Source organism: Exophiala aquamarina, assembly GCF_000709125.1.
Source record: "Exophiala aquamarina CBS 119918 chromosome Unknown aczIA-supercont1.1, whole genome shotgun sequence".
Classification (NCBI taxonomy): Eukaryota; Fungi; Ascomycota; class Eurotiomycetes; order Chaetothyriales; family Herpotrichiellaceae; genus Exophiala; species Exophiala aquamarina.
The window spans coordinates 4,165,201-4,183,543 of record NW_013550587.1 but is presented as its reverse complement, the minus strand read 5'-3'; the positions used below and the strand labels follow the sequence as shown (position 1 = coordinate 4,183,543).

Sequence of the window (18,343 nt, the reverse complement as noted above, 5' to 3'; positions counted from 1 at the left end):
AGATTCTGGAGTATTCACACCTGCCATGTAGGCAGCAAACGGTACACGAGGCTTCCAAATTATCTGATGATCCGGTGCAAGCATTAACCCTGCCTTTCCAACCTCAGCAGCACTGTTCACTAATCGAAGTCAGTGAGGAAGGGAGTATATAAAGTGGCTTTCGACATCAAAATGTCAAAACAATATCAGGTCCAACATCTTTCAGCAGAGCATCAAGCAAGAACAGTCCAATTCTAGCAAGCTTCGATCAAAACCATCAAAATGGCCCAAACGATCACCCACCAAACAGCCAAGACGCAATTCGCAGATGGAGGAGAGGTCCGTTATGCATACCGCCGATTCGGAAATACATCCAAGAACAAAGTGCCCCTACTCTTCCTGATCCATTTTCGGGGGACCATGGATCTCTGGGATCCACTGTTGGTGAACTCGATCGCGGCCGAACGCCCAGTCATCCTCTTCGACAATGCAGGCGTCGGGCAAAGCACTGGGGCAGTCCCGGCGAGCTTCCGAGAAATGGCCAAGCATGTCATCAAATTCTTGAGCCTCATCCAAGTGAAAGAAGTTGACATCTTAGGATTCAGTATGGGCGGCTTCCTCGCACCGCTGGTCCACCTGGACGGACCGGCCGGTCTTGTCCGCAAGCTCGTCATCGCGGGATCGGGGCCCAGCGCAGGTGAAGGCATCCAGAACCACTCAGCTGAGCAGAATGACGAAGTCAACCGACTCGCAGGACAACCGACGCCATCGTTCGAAGACGGGTTGGACAAGCTCTTCTTCGCTCCAACACCAACCAGCCAGGCAGCCGGTAAAGCATACTGGGAGCGGATCCACGAACGCAACGCCTCGACGAGCGGCGAAGAGCGCAGCAAGTTCGTCTCATGGGGCTATGAAGACGGCGGCGCCGGCCTGCAAGCAATGGTCGCCGCTTTCGGACCATGGCTTGACGTCGCGCACGCCGCCGACGGCGACTACAACCGCCTCGGAGACATCAAGGCCCCGACCTTCATCGGCCAGGGCCACGACGACTTCATGATCCCCACTGTCAACAGCTTCGTCATGCAGCAGAAGATGCCCGACGCAAGACTCAAGCTCTTCCCGGACTCGGGCCATGGCTTCCTCTACCAGTATGCTGTCGAATTCGCCAGTGACGTGAATAAGTTTCTTGATCAGGCTTGATTTTGATCTCGTGGCTGGTTTGACTGATTGGTTGGTTGACGGAAACTTACTTATCTGCGGGACGTATAGACGTAGTAGTCGATGAGAATAAACATTGTTAGTCCGCTTTTTGCAAGATTCTTGCCTCCTTTCCGGTGTCTCGCTTTCATCAAGGAGGTGGTCATTTACTAACTCGAACAAAAGAAAACAATGACACGGGTTAGTATCAGCGCCGCTGCAATCGTACGCTCGTCATGGCTTTGTTTTGCTCAGACAAGGAAATGCAACAAGACCTATGAATCGTTTCTCCTCTGGACTGCCAGCATACGGGGTGTGAGAGTCAGGAAATGGCAGTCCAGGGTCGGTGCTGATGCCCTTGGACACTGCCACGACGGATGGCGGACGACGGGATATATGTTCTGTTCCATGAGGTTCTGATCTGGTAGGTGGGGGCTCGAGATTCTGAAGTATTTTTCGATTTTTCGACTACCTGTCTATCTACCATTGAGACGTCGTTTGATACGAACTAACTGAACTTTTTGATTTCTGGTCTGAGATATCCACTTTGCCGCGCGCGCACTTTCCAGTTGCTTCATCAACTCCCTTTCACCTCGCACCCGCAACCCCCATAATCTTACATTCATTCCCGTAGATCCAACTAAAGCTTGCAATGAAGACTTTTTTGTCTGACTCACCACCCCGTAGCATGCTGTTCACCGAATCTTGCATTCTATGCGCGAGCCGGTCCACCATTTCGACCACCTTGAGATGCTCTAGTGACCTCTTCCAGGATCAACTCTTTAGCAGAGAGAACGCCTTCTCGTTCACCCACGATGGTTATAGCTTCATCCTCCTCACCTTTTCCACTGTTCTTGTTGGGGACTTGAATATCACAGCCAGAGGCCTTGCGAATCGCGTTGATAGTGGAGCCTCCCTGTCCAATGATGTGGCGGTGAAGGCGTGGATCAGAGAGAATCAGATAGCCAGTGTGCTGCGGTTCTTTGGCTCTATCAAGCAACGCCTGGATCTTCTGCTTGGCCTTGGTAACTCCATCTTCCGTGGCATCTTTTCCACCATAGATAACCCAGGGGATTTCGCCGGTTTCGGAACTCAAAGTATCTTGATTTGAGACGATGTCCCACGAGTGTTGTAGCTCTCCTGGCTGATCAGTGATCAACGGCATATCGCCATTCGTGTTTCTGGCTCGGGCTGGTCGGCCGCCGTCTTTGGGCTTTGGAGGTGGTTTTTGGCCTTTATGGTCAATGCGGATACCATCTCTCGAGAGCTCCCGGAACAATGCTCCATGTTTGCCAACAATATGATGCAATGATCGAGGCACCTGAATAGTTTCACCTGGTTGCTTGGCCGTAATGGATTCAACGTGAGCCTTGGCCTTCGCAACATTTTCTGGTCGTCCAGTAATCTTAACACCAGTCTGTCCACTACCTTGACGGGGTACATTAAGAGAAACAGAGAAATCATCCTCAATTTGTTTGCGAATCGCGCCATTTTGACCTATGAGTTCCCGATGTTGGGTCACAGGAACATCGATAGTTTCGGTAACTTGATTATCCCGTTCACTTACGAAGGCCTCGATAGCGGCAACAATGCCATTCACGACGCTAGTGGTGCCCTTGACAGTAAGAGTATCAGATTCTTCGCCTTGTCGAGGGAACCGGACATGTTCAGCGCTAGTGCCGGTGCCGCCAGCTTTAGCCACGATACCCTGGATGTTTGAACCTGCACAGTATTAGCAATGGCCCAGGCATGGATGGTTCACGTTATCTTACCTCCTGTACCTATCAAGGCACGGTGATACTTTCTGTCCACATTCAAAGTCCGAGTTTCGATATCATCAAATGCCTTTGACCGTTTCTGCAACTCCTGTCTAGCCTTATCGACTTGTTGTTTGGTACCCTTGATCTGAATTGTCACTCTATCGGAACCATCTGGTTTAGGAATGTCAATTTGCGCTCCCGTGTCCGCACGCAGCTTCTCCATTTCTTGGCCACGTTTTCCAATGAGGGATGCGACTTGACCTTGAGCCACTGAAACAGTTGCAGTGTGAGAATTATCAACCAGATATTGATGTAAGCTCAGAAGCTCATCGCGGACCTTCTCCGCTTTCGCTCGAGGTCCACGGATACGGATCTCATCTTGAGGTTGGCTTGCACGAGTGCCACCAACCTCACTCGCATTGTCACCAACAGAAGCATCATCACTGAAGCGAGAAGACTTGGGAAAATCAATTCTCACAGTGTTGTCGACTTTGCTTTGGATCTTTTGAAGGTTTTCCCCATTCCTGCCAACCAGCATACCATGATACTTTGGATCAATCTTTATCGCGAAATTGACTTCATCCTCCCACTGCTTGGCCAAGCGTTGGATTTCCGTTTTGCAAGCCTCTGCTTTCTTCTGTGGCCCTTGGATGGTTATCTTGCCATTCTCCTGAGTATTAATCTCGACATCGTGCTTCTCTCGTAGAGCTTTAATGTTGGCGCCTTGTTTCCCAATTAGATTCTTATTGAATTGCGCAGGGAACGGGAATGTAGTGGTGTATCCACGTTCCTTCTCATCCTGTTCAGCCTCTTGAAGGAATTCTTCGATCTTCATGCGTAAAGCCGCAATGTCTGTCTCACTTGGGCCCCTCAAGTATACCTTCTCGGACGGAGATCCACGGGAAAGGCCATTAGTAGGCTTGGGCCCATTCCTGGCACTACCAAAGTCCACCTGCACCGGGAAGGCCTGGGGAGAAGCCGGCTTGGGCTCATTGTTCACAAATCGCTTGACCTTGTCCTGGAACTTCTTGGGCACATGGATGTCCTGAACAGAAATTCCTTGGTGGGGTATGCTACTCAAGAGTTGAGTTTGGGCTTCCTGCAGAGCCTTCTCAAAGGTAGTCAACTCGTTCTTGGTGGGTTTCGTGCGTGGGATGACAAAAGGCCCATCTCGTGCGGGACCCTCATAAACAAGAACCACTGGGTCTGAGCCATCTTCTGGAACTATCAGATGAACGCCTAGACTAGATTTGAGCTTCTCGGAGTGCATCTGTTCGAGATGTGGGTGGAAGAATGGGTCAACCTCAACCAGCTGCAAACGAGGAGTGGGGTATGCCTGTGTGATTTTGGAAAGTTCATTCCGGGCCGATAAAGCTTTCTGGGGATCATTACTAATGAGATTCCAGCTCAGAGGCGCATTTGGAGCAGAGGGGAAGATGATTTCAGCGTTGTGAGATTTGAGGAATTCTCTTTCGATCGCCTTCTGCTGTAAGTATTGTGCTAACGCCCTGGAATGGCGTTCCGGTCCTTGTGGTGCATCACCAAAGTGTTTCTGTAAATCCACAGCTCGATTGTGTTTTCTGGACATAAGTTCTTCCGCAAGATTGCGGCCAGCAGTGAGCTTGTCTTTGGGTCCGATAATGTGGATGTCTTCTGTTTCGTGATGTGGAGGGGGCAGAATGACAGCACAACCGGTTTCTTCCATAAATTTCAGGGGATCCATGCCGCGATCTCCAACGATATATGGATGAAGGATTTGTTCTGCGGCAATCTCTTCAAGCAACAACTCTTTTTGAAGCTCTTCCGCCAGTTTCTCAATCAAAATACGAGCCTCCAAAGCAGCAGCCTGCTCGCCGGAAATGATGATGTGTGAATCTCCATGTGGGGCAAAAGCCAATGGCTGATCGGCCTCGGCTGTGCGTTGAGGTGGTTGATGTTGCCATGTATAGTACTGAGGGACGTTGATTCTCAGATCACGGTCTTGCTCCAGTCGCTGTATACGGTCGGCATGTAGGCCGGCAATAAATGGGAAGAGTTCAGGTGCAATTCCGCGAATGGGAAGATCGACCTTTGGTTGGAGTGATTTGACTTGGTTTGAAATTTGTTCATAGACTTGGCGAACCTGAGCTGCGTGCCCACGTATCTCCACAACATCTGTTTTCACATCTTCTGGATTAACGACAGGTCTTGTGTCTCGCTCGATGCGGACTCTGACATTAAACTGGCTCTCAAGTTTCTTAATGTTGGCACCACCTTTGCCGATGATTTGTGCGGACACAGTGGATGGGATTTCAAGCTTGACTTGCTTCTCCACGGTAAGCTCTTTGGAGATGTGCATAAGAGCCTCAGTCACTCTAGCTTTGGGGCCCTCGGCGATGAATTCTGTCCCTCTAGCGAACTTGGTGGACTTGGGCGTGACAATGACATTGTACTTTTTCTTTACGTCGTCCAAGACCCGCTTAACCGATTTGTTCTTGTCAAGATCGGCATTGTCGATTTCGAAGGAATCGCGGAATCTACCCGGAAGCAGGACATTCCCGTGGCCTCCTGGTGCGGCGGAAATGGGGGTTCGAATACCAGGTGTCGAGGACGGGGTTGGGGCACCGGAGGAGGCTGGTCGAGAACCGAGAGCAGGGGAGCCATTTGTTGGAGCCGCTTTCGCAGAGGCACTTGCTACCCAGCCAGGTGCTCGGGAAGTGGGAACGGCGGCAGGTTTAGAGGCGGGACCTAGAGAAGGAAATGCTTCCTCAGACTGCGTATCCAGAACAGGGGGCTTGTCAGATGCCTTCTGCTTGCCTGCAGCTTTGGCAGACATAGGGACATTGCCAGCACCGTTAATAGTGACCTCCTCTTCAGTGTGGTGAGCTGGGGGAGGATGCTGAATGTCATCTTCGTCGACGACATCTTCAACACTTGCACGGTGAGCCTCAGCAGCCTCATGCTTCTCCTGCATCAGCTGCGCAGGAGTTTTTGTCGAGCCTGAGGTGGCAGGATCTGCTGAAGCAGTAGCCATGGTTGTGTCTCGTGGAACCGGTAAGGGAAAAACCGTTAGGAAGGGACGAAGACCGGGAGAGCTTGTGTATTTAGGAAAAGCAGATCATGCAGTCGATCTGGGCTGGAAGGGGGGAGCTCGGAAGGAAGGGGTGAAGGCGAGCCTCTGGCTACGTCGTGTACAGACAGTTGATGACCTAGTAAGGACAACTGGAAGTTTGGAGCACTTCAAAGAAACCCGGAGATGTTGCAACTTCTCTAAGCGGAGGAGGCTAACCAAATTCAAATAGCACGAAGGTCTCGAGATCGCCCACAGAGGTTTAGTGGCTCACGGAATGGAACAACCCCGCCGGGGTGACGAGTAATGTGCTTAAGGAAGGTGTGCCGAGAAAGGAATAGACTGTCCCGAAGCATTGCCGGATAAACCGTGCGAGTGAGGACATCTCACAAAGCCAGGGCGGTCAGAACGTGGCAGCTATCAACTCTCTGCCGACAGCACGAGGTGAGTAATACAAATGATTCCAAGAAGTAGCAAGAAAAGCCCGTTTATCTTTACAATCATGCCTTTTCGACCCCAGTCCCAATCTTCACAAAGCCCACCGGGACACCTTCTGCAGGTGTAAGAATAATGTCACAATGCATCGTTCGCTTGCAGCCATAGTCGATGATCTGGTCAAACTCTTGAAGAATTCGGACTATAGTGTACCCCATCTCTACCATCGCAAACTGCTGTCCAATACAGATCCTGGGTCCACCGTTAAAGGGAATAAAGTTCCATGACTTTGGCGTCCACGTAGCCCAGCGTTCTGGAACCCAGTCAAGAGGGTCATACGGAAACGATGAAGAGATCGGAGGGTAGAGGTCCCTCCGACGCTGCAGAGCCAGGGTGCTATAACCGATGGTAGTACCCTTGGGACAGCCGGTAGGGCTCATTCTGTCTGCTCCTCCGCCGCGTGGCAGAGTTGTGTCAACAAGGGCTGATCTGACGTTGAATGGTACCACTGGATACAGCCTTAGTGTTTCATTTATGACGTGTGTCAAATACTTCATGTCTTTGATTTCTTGATATGTTGGTGGGCGGCCTCCATCGCCGAGAAATTGAGCTATCTCGGCCCGTAGCTTTTGAACAACCTTGGGATTCTTTGCCAGCTCCAAGAACAACCAAGACAGTGTTCCAGCCGTTGTATCACGGCCGGCAAGTAGGAGAGCGAGTAATTGATCGCGCATCACCTTTCGATCTCGGGTATGGCGAGCTAGTGCATGGATGAAGGTATCAGAACGTGATAATTTTGATTCGAGTTCTTCCGGAGATAGCGAAAGAGTTTCTGTGATGTATGGTTCAATGAAGGCCTCCACCATCCTCAGTCCTTCGTTAAAGGATTTCTTCGAATAAAAGTGCCTCAAGGGTCTAGAGCTTGGGTTAGTGCCGACTTTCGATCTCTGAAATGCAAAACATACCCAAGTCGGCCTTCCAAGGCTTGGACTCGTTGAACCTCATCAAAATTTGTGGCAAAGGTTGACTGCTCCACGTCTAAACTACCAACACTATGTCCGAAGAGAAAATGGGTAGATGCGTCGAGGCTGAAGCGGAATAATAGCTTATTCAACATGACCATCTGCCCACCACCCATCAATGATATCAGCTTGCGGACGTGGGTTTCGAATAAAGGAAGATCGGCAACTCTTTCTCGAATGAACATTGGACGAATGAGCTGTCGCGAGTTGTGCCATTGGTAACTGTCTGTTGTGAAAATGCTATCTCCGAGGAATTTTTCCCACTCTTGGTGGAATCTCTCTCCTGGAAGTATGTGAGTACTATGCCGCCTCGATGGGTCAGACGTGCGATCAGGAGAGCTCACCTTTCCCAAAGTCTTGAAACTGAGAGGTGAGAATTGCCTTGATATTCTCAGGATCTGCGGTGAAGAGGACCCGGACGTCCTCGAGGATATGAAGCTCGCAAGTATAGGAACCAAATCCTTTAACATCGGTGCCAGTATGCTCGAAGAGATATTCCCAGAACTCAAGCGCCTGGTTCCGAACAATGGCAAGTGTTGAGTGAACGGGAAAGTCAAGACCTAGGTGAAAGGCATCAGTTGTGTCCTGGTTTATCTATACATGATACCGACCTAGGAAGAACCTAGTGGTGACCCTCGGGGTTTCTCCACCTAGGGCTTTTACCTTCTTCCAGCTTACATATCGACGTGTGTAAAGCTGAACGAGATATAACACAAACGCGAGGAGCGAAATCAATTTCCAAGAAACGGAGAGAACCATTCTGAAGCTGTGGTATGCTCGACACAGAGTTTCCGCCTTGGAGCCTTGGAGGAACAGTGATGAGACTTGAAGGAGTTTCTAAATGCCGTAGATCTGAAAACACGAGATACTGGACATATGGCTGGGTAGCGGTTTCAAACAGCCCGTGGACCTCAAGGGGGGGGACCCGGGGATGGTGGCGGATTGCTGGCTTTTTAACGGTGTGGCTGGCCGGAGGGAAGATACCAAGATAGGCTAGTTTGCAATGATCAAGTTATGTAACGAGCCACCGGCAATGGTAAAGTAACTGCTAATGGTGTCAAGTACAAGGCACCAGGTATAAAACTACAGTAGGTACTCCGTATTCAGTACGAGGTGGTCTTCCTGTGTGGAGTAGGATTTGTGTGACAGACAGGGCGTGACATGTCTGTCATTTGTTTAGGCGCCAAGAAGTCCGTCATTTATTCTAAAATGACAGCGTTTTGTCATTCAGGGGTCTTGCTTAAGCATAGTCATATGATACACGAAGAAATTTTAGTATAAATGTCCTATATAGCGCTATGCTAAGCCTCTAAAAGCAGCTAGTGTCATGACGCCCGTCAAATATCCTCTGTCCGTCATTTATTGCCATTTAACCGTCATTTTACTGAAGTGAGGGACACACTTGAATCCTAGTACTGAGTGTTACATACTCCTAGGGAGGGGTCTATCTACCCCCCGGCCAAGCAAAATAGGCAGTAGTCATACCGAATAGGATAAGTATGAGCCTCTTTTAGAGATTAACATGTGCAGCATCCGGACACCCGTTCGTTCCTCTTCGGAAACAACTCATCCCAAGTAAAAATATTGTTCACATTCGTGGGCAGAATCTTTCATCCCTTAGGTCACTTGTACATATGAATCATTTGCCAAGGATGATGCGGCCCCAAGTGTTCCAATCCGAGGCATACATATTGTACATACACAACTCGCTGCTTGCAAGGTTGGTGGTGATCATAGCACTATATCTAATCGTATCGTGTCGTATCGCGTCTTGTCTTGCCGTGTCTTGCCGTGTCAAACATCCGTATTTCGTTTCTCGATTCGATGTACGACCTTCGAAGGATCGAGAACTTCGTGGTTTTGATTTCTATTACAACAATACTTCCATTTCAAGCAGGCTGCTCCTCCCGACTTTCCATCCATGATTCCCTGTTGCATCTCAAGAGATCTATATTTGTCGTCAATTTAATCCCCTCTTCCTCTGCTAGTCGCCTTATAGGCGAAACATACGCATGCCAAGGCCTTCCCCTGAACTTGAGGGAGTGACGATGCAGATGGGGTACGTGCTATTTCCTCTAACCTCTGCCAGTTATTCCTCATGTAATCATTCACCCGATATCAATCCATTCTCCACGCTACATTGTCTTGATCCCTCCCCTCCTCATATCTTCCCATCGATTTCTCATTGTCACCACTTCCGGTCTCTCTTTATTTAGGAGATCTTCAACCTTTTTGAGACTCGGATGTAAGGACAGATCCACGAGGCTTCACTGCCTCATTTTCATCTTGTAACTCTAGCCTCGAGAACCTCCAGCGCCCCTCAGTGAGCGACTATCCTCGTCCATCGCGCTTCATAGTGTAGGTTCAGTCTAGTGAGTTTCTCTGAATGACCAACGTTGCCTGCCATGATCAATCACTTCCTCGCCGTCATGGCTTACGCTAGCATGGTTTGCGCCCTGTGGCCCAAGCCGCGCGAGAGCACGACCGGAAACCAGATTCTCTGGCTCAATCCTGGTAGTCTCAAAGCAGTCCTTCGTTGTGGGAATGCAGAAACTGTCCTGCTAGATCCAGACCTTGATTCGGCTTCGACAGTGCTTGAAAATTATATCACCGATGCTCTTCATTGGACCCAGTCACTGTTGGAAAAAGTCCCAATGTTCTCTGAGAACAGGACCACAGATCGCGCTCAGCCTCATATTACGGAAAACCTCGTCCTCCGAAATGCTGTCCGAGAAACATTCAAGTCAATTGACCACTCAGAGTTCATTCCTTGGAAGTTACGTCCAAGACACTCTCGTTTTGAGCCAAATGTCGACCTACCACGTCAATATATATCGGTGCTGGAAATCCGACAGACGCTCTGTCCAAGCAACGAGATACTCCACCCTCAGGAGTTTTTCGATGGAAGCGAGGTGCATGAAATTTTCATTCACAATAGCACTGCCATTCTCCGTTCAGATGACATTTTGGGGACCCTACGAGGATTACAAAGCCTGCAACAACTGTTCTACAGCCACTCCGATTCATCTGAACATTACACAAACCTTGTGCCAGTAACCATTTCTGACAGTCCTAAATGGAAGCACCGAGGCATCAGCATTGATATTGCAAGAAATCCCTTCCAACCCCGTGATCTCATTCGCACCATTGACGCTATGGCCCGTGCAAAATTGAGCAGGTTACACGTTCATGCCACTGATTCTCAATCATGGCCAATTGAAATCCCTTGCCTACCAGATCTAGCCAGAAAAGGAGCATATCATCCAGGTCTCGTTTGGACGACCAAGGACCTTGAGCACATCCAATCCTATGGAGTCTCTAAGGGGATCTCAGTTTTTATCGAGATTGACATGCCTGGTCATACTGCCTCCATTGCACACGCCTATCCAAACCTGATAGCGGCTTTCAATGAGCTTGATTGGTCAACGTTTGCTGCCGAACCACTCAGTGGCCAGCTCAAACTCAACTCATCAGAAGTCACCAATTTTGTGACTGAGGTTCTATACGACTTGTTACCGCGGAGTCAACCATTCACATCGCTTTACCATATCGGAGGTGATGAGGTCAACCTCCCGGCTTACTTGCTAGATGAAACTGTCCACAGTGATGACCCAAAGATTCTCCAATCTCTCCTGCAGAGATTTATTGATCACATCGTCGGGATTGCCTCAGGACTCGGATTCCAGCCAATAGTTTGGGAAGAAATGTTACTGGACTGGAATCTTACCCTTCCATCGGCGACTAGCGGTACGAGATCGGCGAGCACTCTTGTTCAGGTATGGAGAAACAGTAAGAGAATCGAGGAGGTCTTGAAGAAGGGCTATCGGGTCATATTTGGGGACTATGGGCATTGGTACCTTGATTGTAGGCTTCAAACGTTGCAGTTCTAATCATCGAGTGCTAACTCAAAGATCAGGTGGTTATGGCAACTTTCTTGACCCGTACCCGTCAGGCAGGTCACCCTCAGGTGTACCGTTCAATACATCGGGAGGTTTTCCCAGCAAAGTTGCCGCACCTTATCTCGACTACTGCAACCCCTTTCACAACTGGCGACATATTTACACGTACAATCCCTTGGGAAATGTTAGCAGTGCTCTACATCATTTGATCGAGGGTGGTGAGGTGCTGATGTGGTCTGAGCAAACGGATTCTTTCGATCTTGATACGAAGTTATGGCCAAGGGCAGGTGCAGCTGCTGAGGTCCTTTGGTCTGGGATCAGAGACGAGTCGATGCTGGCAGATGCCTCCAAGCGCCTGGGTGAATGGAGAGAAAGGACAGTGGGAGAGCTTGATATCAGAATGTCGCCCGTGCAAATGACATGGTGTTTAATGGAGGGCGGCTGTAATCTTTAGCTGTCCAACACCAAGAACGACACTCGATTTGCTTAAAATGACTCTTACATCATCATTGAATCTAAGTCATCAATAATTCAGACGGCATCACCAAGTCAGAAAAATATACGAGAAGCGGGCAACGTGCGATTGATGTAATTGAGGACTGGGAGAGTATATTGTGCATTGATACCAAAACCAACTAGCCGGTTGTAGGTCGATTGCACACTGGAACTCGCCATCACGGTGACTCAGCAGAGGCTTGGCCGCTGTCTCACGTGACTGTGAGGCATCTCTCTTCGCTTGGCGTTATGCGCCTTCAGGACTCATGATCCGCCGAACTGAGCGGCTAACTTGAAGCGGGTCCCTTTGCCTTCGCCTTCAGTTTATCATCACAACCACGGCAGGGACAGCGCAGTCATTATTCCGCAAACATCACTAATATAAAGCCCGTTTCTACTTTTCCTCTGCCACCTACTGCTCTCTCTAGAGGCCCTTCATTTCGCTCGTACCATCCTATCCCAAACTAATGGCGACAATTGCGCCAGACACGCCAGCGGCCCAGGCTTTGAGCAATGCTGTACACGCCAAACTCGTCGAGGAGGGCTGGACCCAAGATGACGACACCTCACTCGCAGAATACATCGTTTTGATGCTTGCGAATGGCAAAACTCAGGACCAAATAGCCTCTGAACTAGCGGGAGAACTGTTACAAGATGCCACGGGTACGACAGAGTTTGCGCAATGGCTCTTCCAGCAGGTAGACCGCATGCAAGATGCGTCACAACAGTCAGGAAAGCCGGCCACACAAGAGCAATCAAGTTCAGACCATGTTCATACCGAGAATCCTATACCTGCCGCCTACGAGATGGACATGGCTGATTCCGCACCTGAGAATGCGTAAGTGGCATCCCTCAATTGATAACTCTGAAGTTTTATTGACGTTTCTAAAAAGGCCTCGAGGACCCAAAGGACTACATGGCGGCCGTCCACAGGCCAACCGAGGACGAGGGAGCATGAGCAATAAAGGCGTAGATTCCGCATTACATCGGACACGGGGCAGCGACCGAATAAATTCACACGGCAACATGCGAGGAGCTCCCAAGGGTCCACGTAGCTCTCAGGATCGAGGCGCTCGCCCCGGTATGCAGAAGGCTTTGAATAACATGGCCCTTGCGAATGTGGCAGGGATGCAAAACCCCATGATCATGAATGGAGGTCAATCACCTCAAACACCGATGCAGATGTCGCCCCAACAACAAATGGAATTCATGGCCATGATGGAACAACAAACCCGCATGATGGCTCAGCTCACTGGCATGATGCCCGGTGGGAATGGAGTTTTTCCTCAAGGAGGTGCCCAGCAGAATGGGCACGGCCGGTCTTTGTTTGATAGAGTCGAGCCTTCACGCGGTCGGGGTGGCCGTGGTCGAGGACGAGGAGGTTCGAACCAAAACGGTCATATCAAGAGCCCTACCAAGACTGGCGATAACGACACTGCTATGGAAGGTGATGAACAATCGACAGATGCCCCCGGGATGGATGTTGATCAACCAGCCGGTCAGCCAAAACAAGATGCAGCCAACACAATGTGCCACTTCAATTTACGGTGTACCAACAAGGACTGCCCTTACGTCCATCAGTCGCCAGCCGCGCCTTCTGGAACAACAGTGGACATGTCTGACACCTGCACATTTGGCGTGGCATGCAAAAATCCAAAGTGCACCGGCAAACATCCCTCGCCGGCACAACTCAAAGCATCCCTGGCACAAGAAATCTGCAAATTCTTCCCCAATTGCACAAGGCCGAATTGCCCATACAAGCACCCGAACGCACCGCTCTGCCGATTTGGCTCCAATTGCAAGACACCAAACTGCCAGTTCACACACTTGGAGATCCCATGCCACTTTAATCCTTGTACGAATATGCGATGTCCTTACAAGCATAACCCAGGCCAGCAAAAGGCAACCAGCCTTGCGGACTATACCTGGACTCCAGATAAGCAGACTCAAACTCCCCAATCTGCTGCAACAGCAGGGTCGGGAGATCATGTCAGCGATCGAAGATTCGTTGACGAGAACGCGGGTGAGGAGGAACTTGTCAAACCAGAAACAGCTGGTAATGGGGAGGGCGTCGTGACTTGAGTGATAAATGAGGGATATGGGTTGGATGGAACTATGTACATTACGATTGATAGCTTTGCCCCCCTTGAAAGGGAACTGGGCCTTGAGATTGATGAGCTCTGGCTGAGAGGATAAAACTTGGCCTGGTAATACCATAGCTATGCCAATCTCGAGAATTTGTTTGTTTCCAGATACTAATGACTCTTTGCTTGTATTTCTTGTAAATTGCCGACACGCTGGGAGTGGACGCCGCTTTTATTAACACCTATCTATATATATGTATTATTTCCACCTTTGAAAGGACCCCTCGACCCGCCTTCTCCTGCACCGTTCCGGGTTATGCGGGAAAAGAGAGACACTGACTTTGACTTTAGTAATAGTAATAATGGTAGCATTAAGATTTGAAACTAAGAGTTAGTTTTCGTGCAGACGGCAGTGCTTTGCGAACCATGACTCTGGGATCCGTCGGGTACAAGAACTATGGAGATATATATCTCTAGGAATCCTCAAAAGTGAAATATTTTTAATAATTTCAATCTTCTTGAGTTTTCGTGAATGTGCTGTTTTAATGAAGCGCTCGTCTTCATCCCAGAGCGGAGATTCTCACCACGGGAAATAATTGCCCTTTTTCATACATCCCTCCACAAGTCTTACTAGGCACCGAGACAGATTTTTCTCCCAGTTCGGGAACCATAAGTAATAGCAGTCAAAATACTTTTGTAAGGAGCTATGGATATCAACACCAGCTTGGAAGACGTTGTTTCGGTGCTGCAGCAGATTCTGTCCGCACCTGGTTTGCCTACTTCACTGAACACAAATGGCGACAGCAGCAGGAACGTTGCTTCCCAGGGTGTGCTACCAGAGCGCATACCCCAGCTCAAGGCAGCCAACATCCTGGAGGCAGGACTGGAGATGAATTCTCGCCCAGACTCCTCCTCATCTGCGGGCAGTGCACTCCAAGCATTGGCCCATCATCTCAGCTCTGACATTCTACCGTATCTCAACCGCCAATCACTGTCTCCAAACTACTACGGGTTCATCATAGGCGGGGCAACACCGGCGGCCCTGCTGGGGGACCTGTTGGCCGTGGTCTACGATCAAAACGTGCATGTGCATCTGCCCGGCGACACGATTGCGACGGCGGTGGAAGTCCAGGCGTTGAACCTGCTCATGCAGCTGTTCCGACTGCCCCAAGAGGAGTGGGCGATCGGCGGGGCTGGGCCCGGTGGAGGCTTGTTCACGACGGGCGCCACCGCCAGCAACATCTTGGGGCTGGCCCTAGGGAGAGAATACGTGATTCGGAGGGCGCTGGAGATAAAGGGTACCGCTGGGGCTGGAACGGACTCTTTCAGTGTGGGTGAATGTGGCATGGCGGAATTGATGGCTCTCGCTGGTGTGCGCAGATTGCAAGTATTGAGCACGTTGCCGCATTCGAGTGTCGTCAAGGCTGCTGGAGTGTTAGGCATTGGTCGCAGGAATGTCATTTCCCTGGCAAGGGGAGACGATCCCCTGCAGATTGACTTGGACAAACTTGAGACCGAGGCAACGAGGGAAGGAGTTCTGAATATCCTTGCTATATCCGCGGGCGAGGTAAACACCGGCCGGTTCGCGACAAGTTCCCTGGAAGAGATGTCGAAACTCCGCAACCTTTGCTCAGAACATGGTATTTGGATTCACGTGGACGGGGCATTCGGCTTGTTCGGTCGGCTGTTCTCCCCAGAGGATGCTGAACATAGCGAGATTGTGCGTGGAGTAGCGGGTCTGGAACTTGCAGATTCAATAACGGGCGACTGCCATAAGTTGTTGAATGTGCCTTATGATTGCGGCATGTTCTTCACTAGGCACAAGAGTCTTAGTGAGAACGTCTTTCGGAATGGGACCGCGGCTTATCTCACGAGTGGTCTTAGCGGAGGGGACGAAATTCAGACACCTCTCAACATTGGCATTGAGAACTCCCGGCGGTTTCGCGCTTTGCCAGTCTATTCCACAATCAAGGCATATGGTAGAGAAGGATACGTAGAAATGTTGAAGAAACAGGTCGGCCTTGCGAGACGGGTGACTCAATGGCTCCTGAACGACAACCGATTCGAAGTTTTGCCTCGTGGTTCTTCTGAAACTGAGACCCTGGCAAAGACTTTCATGGTCGTTCTCTTCAGAATGAGGGATGAAAACCAGAGCAAGGATTTCGTCAAGAGGATCAATGCCACAGGGAAGATATTTGTCAGTGGCACTGTCTGGGACGGGCGACCTGCTGCTCGAATAGCAGTGAGCAACTGGCGTGTTGATATTGACAGGGATGCCAGGCTCATCCAAGAAGTTTTGGACCAAGTTGCTAGAAATTGGTGACCAGGCCCAGAAGCAAAGCCACATTACAATTGTGGGAGCATGGATTTGCTCAAAATGTATTGGCATAGATATGGCGGTCTACAGCCTACCTTTGTGACCATGGACTATCGGTACAGAGCTACGGCAGTAAAGTGGTCATGCCAGTGCGTCACCAGACTTAGGTCAAAAGACTGCGCCTCCGATTATGAATATTCTTTCTTCTTCCTTCTGGATCCATTGTACAGCCTTATTTGCGTTTTGGGCAAGAGCATTTCGAGACGTCGACGGCTCCGCGACACAATACAGCTCAAACATTGGGGTCACCCAAGCTAGGGCAGTCGAGTGAGCACCGACACTATGATGGACCTTTACCGAGGCGTGCTTTGCATGAACACTTGCATGTAATCGGTGATAAAGAGACATCAACCGTCTTCGTTGCTTGATGGTCTCGAAGCTGGGTGAGAAAGACGGCATGAAAAATTGAACGTTTCCCTTGGATTTGTAGAGAAAGTGCCTAAGAACGGTGCCTGCAATAATGTCCGTAGATGAAGGACGACCAGCCTGGACTGCACTCTGGATGACTTTCATGCTTCCATTCCGTCGGAATTCCTGAACGAGATAGTTCTTCATGCTTTGCAGATCTTCGAAGCCCTCCTTATTGGCGCTCAGGAGAATAATAGCTACTGAGTCTTCCTTTGCAATATGCTCGTTCGTGTCGAGCTCACGCACCTGAGCGCCGCCCATATCAAGGAAGCTCACGTACATATAGAGATAACCAGTGTTGTTGAAGCCGGGGAGACAGATTGGTACCCAAGACTCGCCTCCACCTGCTTTGATACCTTCGGCTTCAAAAAGCATGTTGAAGATCAGTTGTAGGTCACTGGGATGCAAAGAATGTTTTTTGGGTCGAATGACAGACACTAATCTTCCTCCTGCCACAACTAAACCATACAGGAGATCATCAACACGAGCTTTGATCATAGTACTATTGATAATACTTCGATGGGATTTTCGTATCTTCAAACACTCTAGCGCAGATAACAGCGTGGAAGGAGAGCCCCTTGTGAAGCTGTCTGCAAGTGAGGACAGTAGAATTTCTGTGCCTTCCAAAGGTCTTCTCAAATCCGTGGAAGGTCGCACGGAAAACAAGTGCGTCAATGTCGGGAGAGTTAAGGTTGAGAGGATCTGCATGTATAGGGCGTCAAGCTGGACGCGAACCTGGGCCTCGCTTTCGGGCAGATTTGTAATACCTACAAGAAACAGATTGGTTTGTGATAAGACCACGAAAAGGGTGCCGGCTGCCCGGAAACTCCTAAGCTGATCGTTATTGGCGTCGTAGGAGGAAATGACAGTTTGTATGATACCAACATAGCTCGATATTATAGCATCAGAGCCGTGACGGGTGAAGATAGGCTTTCCAGCTGCGGATAGGATGAGAAAGTGTTTGCGCTTGGACTTCCATAGTGAGTGAGCCACCTCTTCGCCTGCAATGTGCTCATCAAGATCTTCGAACTCTTTCTCGAAATCGACATCACCAATTTCAGTAACGCTATCGCTGTCCTGGTCAAAGAGTGCGAGTGAACCGAAAGATGATGAAAGTACTTGGTCCTCTTGTCCATCGGCATCAAAAATGCTTTCTGTCTCTTGGATGAACCGGCCAAAGGGTGCGAAGCTCTTTACACTGGAGCTGTCCTCCCCGAGCTCGCTTGTCTTATTACTAACTGAAGGACGAATTGAAGGCGTGGAGGAAACGCGAGACGGAGCAATCCGAATTTCTTTGGAGCCGTCTGGGCGGTTGTAGCTGTTCACATCGGTCATAGACACAGCGGTCGTCGCGGTAGAGGTAAGGGCTCCTCTTGTAGGTGGCCGAGCGCTATGACTCGTCGATGGTCTCACATGCATGAGATTTAATTCGCTGGGTCGCGGAGGGAGTGGAGGTCTTTCTTCCTCAACACCTGAAGACTGAGACTTGTCGTTCGAGGCCATAGATGGCGAATCCTCGATGATGTCAGTGGAAACTTGGTAGGAAGAGAGCTGGGCTGGGACAGAGGGCTATCCAAAGTCCGAGATTGTTTTAACCTCCATCACTGGAACTCCTCAGCGTATGCTCAATCCGGTCCA

General features: G+C 49.8%; 7 protein-coding genes across 7 annotated transcripts; 4 read left to right on the top strand and 3 right to left on the bottom strand.

Annotated features, from left to right (window-relative positions):
* Positions 1-261: 261 nt before the first annotated feature.
* On the top strand, positions 262-1,179 carry A1O9_01475 (uncharacterized protein; the record flags this gene model as incomplete). The annotated part of the gene is made up of 1 exon (XM_013410633.1): positions 262-1,179. The coding sequence occupies one exon, from the start codon at positions 262-264 to the stop codon at positions 1,177-1,179; it is 918 nt and encodes a 305-aa protein (XP_013266087.1).
* A 709-nt stretch (positions 1,180-1,888) lies between these two features.
* A1O9_01474 (uncharacterized protein) lies at positions 1,889-5,949 on the bottom strand (the record flags this gene model as incomplete). Its single annotated transcript, XM_013410632.1, has 2 exons — positions 1,889-2,898; positions 2,949-5,949. The coding sequence occupies 2 exons, from the start codon at positions 5,947-5,949 to the stop codon at positions 1,889-1,891; spliced, it is 4,011 nt and encodes a 1,336-aa protein (XP_013266086.1).
* Positions 5,950-6,485: 536 nt separating this feature from the next.
* On the bottom strand, positions 6,486-8,201 carry A1O9_01473 (uncharacterized protein; the record flags this gene model as incomplete). The annotated part of the gene is made up of 4 exons (XM_013410631.1): positions 6,486-7,335; positions 7,386-7,725; positions 7,787-8,002; positions 8,054-8,201. The coding sequence occupies 4 exons, from the start codon at positions 8,199-8,201 to the stop codon at positions 6,486-6,488; spliced, it is 1,554 nt and encodes a 517-aa protein (XP_013266085.1).
* Positions 8,202-9,847: 1,646 nt separating this feature from the next.
* On the top strand, positions 9,848-11,795 carry A1O9_01472 (uncharacterized protein; the record flags this gene model as incomplete). The annotated part of the gene is made up of 2 exons (XM_013410630.1): positions 9,848-11,306; positions 11,359-11,795. 2 exons carry the CDS (start codon positions 9,848-9,850, stop codon positions 11,793-11,795), a joined length of 1,896 nt encoding a protein of 631 aa, XP_013266084.1.
* A 508-nt stretch (positions 11,796-12,303) lies between these two features.
* A1O9_01471 (uncharacterized protein) lies at positions 12,304-13,918 on the top strand (the record flags this gene model as incomplete). The annotated part of the gene is made up of 2 exons (XM_013410629.1): positions 12,304-12,674; positions 12,730-13,918. 2 exons carry the CDS (start codon positions 12,304-12,306, stop codon positions 13,916-13,918), a joined length of 1,560 nt encoding a protein of 519 aa, XP_013266083.1.
* A 708-nt stretch (positions 13,919-14,626) lies between these two features.
* On the top strand, positions 14,627-16,243 carry A1O9_01470 (uncharacterized protein; the record flags this gene model as incomplete). Its single annotated transcript, XM_013410628.1, has 1 exon — positions 14,627-16,243. One exon carries the CDS (start codon positions 14,627-14,629, stop codon positions 16,241-16,243), a length of 1,617 nt encoding a protein of 538 aa, XP_013266082.1.
* Positions 16,244-16,405: 162 nt separating this feature from the next.
* A1O9_01469 (uncharacterized protein) lies at positions 16,406-18,208 on the bottom strand (the record flags this gene model as incomplete). Its single annotated transcript, XM_013410627.1, has 1 exon — positions 16,406-18,208. The coding sequence occupies one exon, from the start codon at positions 18,206-18,208 to the stop codon at positions 16,406-16,408; it is 1,803 nt and encodes a 600-aa protein (XP_013266081.1).
* Between the last annotated feature and the right edge of the window lie 135 nt (positions 18,209-18,343).